The sequence below is a fragment of the Pundamilia nyererei genome, unplaced genomic scaffold (genome assembly GCF_000239375.1).
Source record: "Pundamilia nyererei isolate P.nyererei 1_Seehausen unplaced genomic scaffold, PunNye1.0 scaffold00023, whole genome shotgun sequence".
Lineage (NCBI taxonomy): Eukaryota > Metazoa > Chordata > Actinopteri > Cichliformes > Cichlidae > Pundamilia > Pundamilia nyererei.
Genome location: NW_005187424.1, coordinates 1955762 through 1964539, shown reverse-complemented (window position 1 = coordinate 1964539; position 8778 = coordinate 1955762). Strand labels below are relative to the sequence as shown.

Here is an 8778-nt window from a genome sequence, read left to right as displayed (position 1 = left end):
AGTCTCTTACCTCTCTGCACACTTTCATTTTCGTGGTCCTTCCATCTGTTTGTTCAGTTGTGTGACTTGAACGCAGCTTTCTTTATAAAACCCTGTGAGCTGTTGAACAGATAATCAAAACAATCTGCCTCTGAGTTTTTGCTTATGGCGATATGAAGCAGTCTGGAGTCTACCTTAAGCCAATTTAAGCCCAGAGAAGCTGCTGATGTCATCACAGCTGGGTAGCTGCATTATTCTTTCTCTGAGACACTAACGTGGTTATTTTAATGTTTCAATAAAAGCTCTTGTTGCCACCGTCACAGCTTTTTATTTCCCTTTTATTATATTTTTAGGTGAAATAAAATTCAAACTGAACACAACAGAGTTTCACATTAAATAAATGAGGTTTTTAATCCAGGTTTTCACACAGCACGGTTACATGGATTTAAGTACAGGTTATAATTGCCAAACTGGACAAGACACTTTAATAAAGGATGGACAGAGGAAGCAGGTGGGACCTCGTTCATTGCATGCAAATCTTGTTTCGCCAGTGACTCAGAGAGAGCCTCTCATTGCTCCCAAAATGACTGATCCGATGTTACTATCAGCAGAGTATCTCAGTCAGCTCTGTGAATGCCATTATGTGCATGAAAGTCACGTGTTCGGGAAATCTTGGAGGGGAGCCTGATGAGCTGTGTTTTCCACAGCCATTAACAGAGTATCAAATTCACTTTGTTTTGTTTTGTTTGTGACGTGCTGCCAATGGACTTCCACTTCATCCAGTAACCAAACAAACAAACAAAAAAAGGTTGAAGCTGTCCAGAGAGCCCAGAGAAGCCCAAATCCCCCCCAGAACCACCATGGAGATGTTCATTTTAACTGTTTATATGATATATTTATATTCTTCATGCCAGACTAATAGAAACAGTGGTTAAAAATGCATAAAATAAAATATACATATGTATACTATACATATGGATGAAAACATGAACCAAGTCACTTATGATTAACATCAGTATTATGCTGTTTTAAAGGGGACCTATTTCCAACTTCATATTTTATTCTTATACGGGGCCCTGGTGCAGCTCGTTCTCATGTTTTTTTCTGGTTTAAACTCGTTTAAATAAAGTTAACAGGAATAGCCCCAATGGCCGTGGTGTCAAACATTTAAAATGCCTGAAACATCTTTTGGATTTTCAATTACCTGCAACATTAGCTGCGGAAAAACAGGGTTTGGATTAAAGGAAGAGTTTTTTTTTCTTCTAAAGATCAGTTTTCTTGGTTGCCAGGCTGATTCCTCCCATATGAAGAGTCTTGAAACTTACAGCACTTCCTGTAGAAACACATTAGCTTCAGGTCTAATCAAACAAAAAAAGGGAGAATCTCTGTCCATGAACATGAGCAGAAACGTTATACAAAAGCTGCCTCCCTTTAAACCAACTGTTTCTGATTGGATGCTCCTCTCATACAGAGGGTTTGAACAGCTTTCGGCTGTCAGTAACTGTGAGGGGTAATTTTACCAAAAAGCAACCGCCTATCTCTCTTTCACTGATCGATTGGCTGTTTGAAGCGATGGATACAGGTATGTTTGAATCTTCCCTGAGCATTTGGCTCACAGGGGTTGTGACTTTGGCCGTGTTTAATATGAGCACCTGACAGTGGAACAGGAGATATAAGACAGTGAAATAAAAGGCATAATAGGTCACCTTTAAATGTATATGTGAATATGTATTAAAAATGTTTATGCACCGATAAAAAAACTCCTCACATGTCTATAAATTGTCAAATTCACAGTCAAAGTCTGTCATTCTGCACAGGATGTACTTCCACTGCCGATCTCTGAAAGAAAGAAAGAACATCTTGTGAGTGTGACCACAACACGTGAATCAAGTTTTATCGTTTCCTCCATGTATCGTCCACTGTGCCAATAAATTCTGATCCCGTGGGTCTGATTTTGAGATACAAACATACAGCTGCAGTTAGACATGGAAAAATGTTCTTGACAAACCTTAGCACTCCACTGAAGGTGGTCTGGGCACCTCGGATAAAGTATCCATAACTTGGGACAACTAGCTCTCCCTCTTCTTTGTAGTATTCAGGAATGTCAGTGGTCTTCCTGCAGGAAGCCGCAAATCACAATTTTATTAACCATTTGCTGATTGAGTCAGTCTGTTTTGTAGCAATACAAATAAAAACATTAATACCACGCTCACAGTTTACCTAACAGCATCGTTAAAGCCAACTAAGTAACATCTTATATACTGTACAAAAGATGTAAGTAAGACTAATGTGGCTTAAACCTGAATTCTGTCTAATGTCCAGCAGGTGGCAGGAGAAAAGATGTGCGACTGTCTAGAAGTCTATGTGAAAATTAGCCTAGATCTCAATGGTTAATGGTGTCATTTGATATTTTAAAGTCTATTTATAACAGTGTGATTATTTTTTAAATGTGGTCTGACTGGGAAAAAAATGAGGTAATACTGAAGGATATTATGTAAGGCATGGCTAGCAACTGGGTCTGAAAGTGAGTTAAAGAGCCTTAAGCCTGCATTCTTTCTGATGGCCTGCAGAGGGCGACTCCTCTGGCTTAAAAAAAGATATCCAGTTGTATAGAAGTCCGTGAGAAAATAACACTCAGCTCCCTTATTCAATGAGCTCAGTAAGCACGTTCCTGACAAGTTTATGGGTTCAGTCACTAAAACACGAGTTTTATTTTGTCGTTATTTTATGATCAAATTCTGTGGTCACATTATGGTCGTTATTAGAGTCAGGAAGGAGGATAAAACATCCTTTTATAACCAGACTTGTGAAGTCTGGTTTCAAAAAGTTGATGACGTCTAAAATTTTCTGCTTGACGCTTCAAAACCTCAAGTTGTTCACAATTTCTCTGTTTGAATTTTGCATCCCCACTCAAAAAAATCGAAATCCAATCTGAAAACCTACATGCAGGAGTAGGGACAGCGGCGTTTGTAGAAGCAACAGTAAAACTGCCATTCCCGGTCAAGAGTGGACTCAAAGTACTTGCTCTGAACACCTGCTACCAGGCCGTTACGGGTGCATGTTGAAGTCCTGCAAAGACATATAAAAGTCATTAAGTGAGTAACACTTACTTAATATATATTCAACAGTTAAAAAGCTGAGAAACAGTTTTAGATGAGACTCATTTAGACAGTTTGGTGGAAAGACCAGCTATTTTATGACATGCAGACATGCAGCATGCATAGACGTTTGTCACGGCAACATGGACCTGGCCTGCAGCCTTTCAGTCGGGGGCTAAGTTTCCCTGCAGTTTACTGTCCTCCCTGGTGTAATTCAAACAGACAGCTATGTTAAAGAGGGGCAGGCGAGGCTGCGGTAAAGAGCCTTCACAGTGTTTGCAGACCAATCAGTGGGATGGGTGCAGTCAAGCTCAACTTGAAATAAATCTAAAGAGCACAAATGTGTTCTGCTGTCCAAACCAGAAAGAGTCATCTGAAACAGATAAGCGGTCTGTTTGGAGGGGGAATTGTAGACTGACGTCTCTGTGTAAACAGCGGGTTGAATCATAGACCCAAACCGGTTTTCTAAAGGTTGACCCAAGTCCTTTAATTAGATCAACCTTTCAGTGGAACTGATAGTTAGTCAGAAATGTTTATGTCAAGTTGGAAAGGACTCATTTTATTTTCTTCTTCGCTTTAGTGGATTCTTACTGTCAGAGCCTATTGTGCATTGCAGTGATCCTTTTAATCCTTTTTTCATGAATGGCATATTGCAAAAGTTCAGAAACACGTGAAACATGTGGCCTACAAAATGCACGGATATCCCTAAAGAACACAATTGGACGAAGCTCTTTAAAATTCACTGTTCCCAGAAATTTCAGCGGAAAACACTTATGGCTGCTCTGCAGTGAGATGGTGATTCATACAGACCCAGGAGGACCTGGATCTGTTCCTCTGAATGAAACAACAGAACAAAAAGCAATGTTTTATGAAAATAACAGAAGGACAAATATGTGGAAAGTCTGAGAACAGCTGAAAGTTATTACATACTAACTCTGAGTATGACAACCTTATAGGTCCAAAGAACTTCAGCTTAAAAAGTAATTTAATTACTGTTTTCAAATTATGTTTGGCTGGTTGCATCTGCTTATAATGTAAGAAATGCCTGAGTAAATAAAGTGGAGCAAGTGCAGGGGCTAGTGTTTATGTGGTGGTTTCTGTCATAACTGAATACTTTTTTTTCCTGTCCTCACAGGTTCAGCACTGTTACCATTCTGAGAACCTCCTCTATCATATAAATGACTAACCATGTGCTGCGGATTGTCTCAGAGGTTTTCTTAGCTGAAGTTTGGTCCTCTGCTTATTGGGAACCCTCATTATAAACTTTTATTAAGAACAGTTTGACCCTTGTCCTCCATCTTCCCTGTGCTAATGTGTTTATATTAACCATAGCTCTGTAGCTAGCCACCAGGTGGCCACATATGTGGAAACTTTAGAAACTGCGTTTTAATCTCCTTGTTTATATTCAAAGCTCTTTCAGCGCGGTGTTTCAGTTTGATTTAGAAATCCTTCAATCAAAACTTGGTGTATCATCTGTAGATAGACAAGCTAACTTCTTGCTAACTTCTAACTCGGCTGGATGTGGACGTTAAACTGCACTGGGACTCCAGGGAGAACAGATACACTGATCTTTTTACTGTGGAATTTGGACCATTTTTAAACTCTCAGTGGTGCGTTGATTGATTGATTTCACACCTCACAGGGATTATATTCGCTCCTCTGCTTTGCACTTTAATCTCCACCTTTAGTTCATGACAAAACCTATGAGTTTGAGCCTGTGACGTCTATTCCTGAGATTTTGCTGCTGTGTTTAAGTGATCCACCCAGTAACAGTGGCATTTATGGGCTAGTTGGAGCAACAACCAACAAAGCTGTGCCTCTTGGATTTGCCTGAAGTTAACAGCCGAGTGATGCTTATTGGCTCCGGGATGCATTACTTGTATAATTATTACATAAAAGAACAAATCCAAGCGTGTCCACAGCTGCTCCACTGAGGAAAAACAAGATTTTCCTGCTTCCCTGATGTTTCCATTGGGGATTGTCCCTTGAGTGCATTTACAACCTAATGCTCTCAATCACTGTGCATCACTTATTTTGGTATTGCTGCAAGTAGCTGGCTAAAGCCCTTAAAAGCCATTTAGCATAATGTCATTTTCAGAAAGATTGTAAACTCCAACAGTTAAGCAGACTGGGTTTTGTGCATCTTCACATTAAATGATTTACTGCTATGAGCCAACTTACAGCTGACTGCTTAAACATGAATGACATTTTCTGATCTAACTATAAACCTGGGACGCATATGACTGTCTTCCAGCATGCCTCAGCACACAGCTGTCAAAGTTTTAAAAAGCAAATAGAAGTTGGCACCAAGCAAGTAAAAGACAGATTAAGACTTAGCGGACCCACCACTCCATCCCAGCACGGTTGATGTCATCCCACCAGCAGTCACTGGGCTCCCCCAGACCCGCAGGTGTGGGCTGGCACTCAAACGACCACAGGCGGTCGGAGCCATCATTCTCACTGAAGTAGCTCCTGATGGCCACGATGACTTCACCGTGGGGACACTGGAAGTTGAATCCCTGACGGTAGCCATTGACCCAGCCCATGTCATAATGGTCTTGAGACTGAGCCGCCACTGAGGCCAGCAACGCCAACAGCACCAGAGCTGGATTCATGATGAGGAGATCAGTCCATCTGCTGCACTTCTTCACATCTGCCTCAGCTTATACTCCTCCAAGCCTTTTGTTGTCCAGATGTTTTGTATCCAGGAGTGATGTGTAATTTGCTGCTGGCAGGATAAATCCACAAGTAGACCTCGCGTCATTTTAAGGTGGACTCTGAGACAGAGCTTTCACAAAGTCCTAGTGCAGATGAAGGTTTACCTTAAAAGACAGCGCTGTAATCCTCTGGAGAATGCATTCACATGTTAACCGTCTAAATATGGAGGATGAAATCATCTTAAATATTTGATGTCTTATTTTTTCCAAATGTTTAATTCTTTTTGTTTAAAAGTTTGGCAACAGCTAAGCAAAAACTGAGCAGTACAGCAGGTCTGTATGAATATTGTGCTCAAAATCATGAAAAACTATACAAATTGTTGATATGATGTATTTTTCTTAACCGCAAGAAGTTGAATAAAAAGACCATTTGCCATTCAGCTTTTTCAAAAAAAGCATCTGGTGTTAAAAATAAAGCAAAACAAACAAACAAAGACAAGACAGCAAACTTCTAAATGGACAGTGGATGGCAGCACAGTAGCTATTTCCATCTTTTATATACAGCCTTTAGCCCGAGAATGTTTTTTTTCCAACCACCACATGAAGTTTTCCATTTATACTAAATTTACTATGTGGAAATTGCTTAGGGTGACCATAAACATGGGCGCTGAAGTTAAGTGCGAGTCACTCCCACATACTCAATGCTGTGCTGTGAATTTTCACTACCATGCCAAGAAAATAGTCCCAAAGGAAAACACTGATTACCCCTGCTCGTGCAATGTGTGACTTAAAAAAAACACAAGAGCCAAGCTGCTTAGGGAAACTACTGAGCCGTTTTAAAGACATTAAGCTCTACATTTGTGAGCTGTTTTGCATGGTTATAGGGAATTAGAGGAACAGCTTCAAGTTAGCATTTAATATCATAAAGAAAACCGTCAGCAGAGCAATATCCATTACAAACAGTAACACACATGACACACAAATGCACATGGCACAAAGTACAGTGGATGATTGCAAAGTTTCCTCGCTGTTTGGCGAAAAACCATTATTACACATCTCCTCAGTTTCTTCTGTTCCTGTGAAACAGCACTCCTGTAAAAGCATGACTGCTGTCAGAAGATGTGCTTGGATTATTTATGGAGCGAGGTGTGAGAATCATTTCTGCAGGAGTTGCTTTTGGTCACGCTTGCTTGTTTTATGTCCCAGTTTAAAAAAAAAAAATCTAACAAGAAGACGTCACAAGGGGTCTGGAGCACATCTTTCACCTCATTAAGGTGCCAACACACTGTTTGGGTTTTTTGTATATGTAAATTTAATATGGACAAAAACACGTTTGGAGACTGGATTTATTTTATTTTTATTTATTAAATTAATTTAAAGATATATTGTTCATATGATTAATTATGAGTAGTGACCTGAGTACTGGATTATCAAATGTGAGGGATTCTTGGAAGAAATTATTGAAATATAGCTAAATATAGGGTCCTATTTTTAGCACATACTGATCCATCCAGACAATAATAATAATAATAATAATAAAAAAATCCATCTTTTTCCTCTTCAGCTACATTTAAATAATACCAGTTTGTCCCAACTTGTTTTTACACATAGGTTGTACTTTTTACCCTGCTATATTATTCTTATGACTTTAAGTGTTTTATTTCTAGCCACAATGTTTTTTAATATATTAATTGCTTGGAAAATATGAATATTTATTATAGTCATAAGACATCACTTGAAAATAAGTCAATGGTAAGTCATACAAATTTTTACACATATTTAATTATGTCATAAATTTGAAGAAACACACACATGCAAACAGTGTGGTGACAGTTATGATCAAACTTAGGTTTCACATTTAAATTTTAGAAAATAAATATGTATATATATTTTTACTACAGACAAAAGTTGCCAACTGTGTATCTAAATGTAATAGACAAAATGTCTGTGTGTTTATTTCTTCTACAACTTCTACACAATCAGGAGTTGCGATATAGCAGGTATATCTTGGAACTTGAAGGTTCTTCCTGTATTAGATTTTATGATGTCATCATGTTGCCAAGCAAGTTTTTATACACCAGTTACAGTTGACGAAAGCATCATTTTAATTTCAACAGGATAAAATTACTCCTTTTTGACATTCACTCAAAAGTCTACCTGTTTGTTTGTTTTTAACTCTTCTTAATCTGATTAAATGTATCAGATTACAATAATACAATAACAGTACATTAGTACAACTCCAAATCATAACAAAGATCACCTGAAGACGCTTTATATTGCAAGGTGAAACTCTACAACAATGATACTGAAAAAACTCCAACAATCAGAAGACCCCTTATGACCAAACACTTGGCAACAGTAGGGAGGAAAAACTCCCTTTTAACAGGAAGAAACCTCGGGAATAACCAGGCTCAGTTAGAGTCAGCCATCAGTCTCTAACTGGTGAAAGAATTATTTTATAGAAAGTAGCAACATTTTTTACTTTAAAGGCAATTTTTCAGATACAATCCCAAACATTTGAAGCTTCCTGCTTCTTAAACATGGAATGGTTATTTGGATAAAAGAAACACCGTCAAACTGTACCTTTGGGTTCTCGGCTATAACTGTCAATTATTTGATTGAGAAAATAATCAGCAATTTATGATTAATTAAACATTTTTATAAGAAGTTATTACCACAATAAAATGCCGCTTACAGTCACAGCAGACCAATGTTAGGGGTTCAATATACAACTTTTATTAGTGCAGTGAGGACAGAAATCCATTTGATCACGGTTCGCCTGAGAAACTGATCCCATGTGAGACGCCATCGTCAAAGCATCTAAAAATAAATAACAGCACATGCTCATCAGGAATGTGTCACTGCAGGAGTTCCACAAAAGTCAAAATGGAGCAGATCTGGGGGGGTATTTATAGACACTATTGTCTATTTAAAAATCTCTATTTAGAGCAGTTCTGTTGCTGCTCTGAGAATGTAGGGCTTCATTCATGATACTTTGATCTGAATGTGACATACAAGCCGAAGATCACACAGAGGTGGCGGCC

The 8778-nt window shown here is 38.6% G+C and overlaps 1 protein-coding gene across 1 annotated transcript; it reads right to left on the bottom strand.

Moving 5' to 3' along the window:
* Positions 1-364: 364 nt before the first annotated feature.
* On the bottom strand, positions 365-5802 carry dpt (dermatopontin). The gene is made up of 4 exons (XM_005727156.1): positions 5424-5802; positions 2923-3048; positions 1988-2095; positions 365-1818 (listed from the first exon to the last, which is right to left on the bottom strand). Exons 1-4 carry the CDS (start codon positions 5690-5692, stop codon positions 1752-1754), a joined length of 570 nt encoding a protein of 189 aa, XP_005727213.1. The 5' UTR covers positions 5693-5802; the 3' UTR covers positions 365-1751.
* Positions 5803-8778: the final 2976 nt, after the last annotated feature.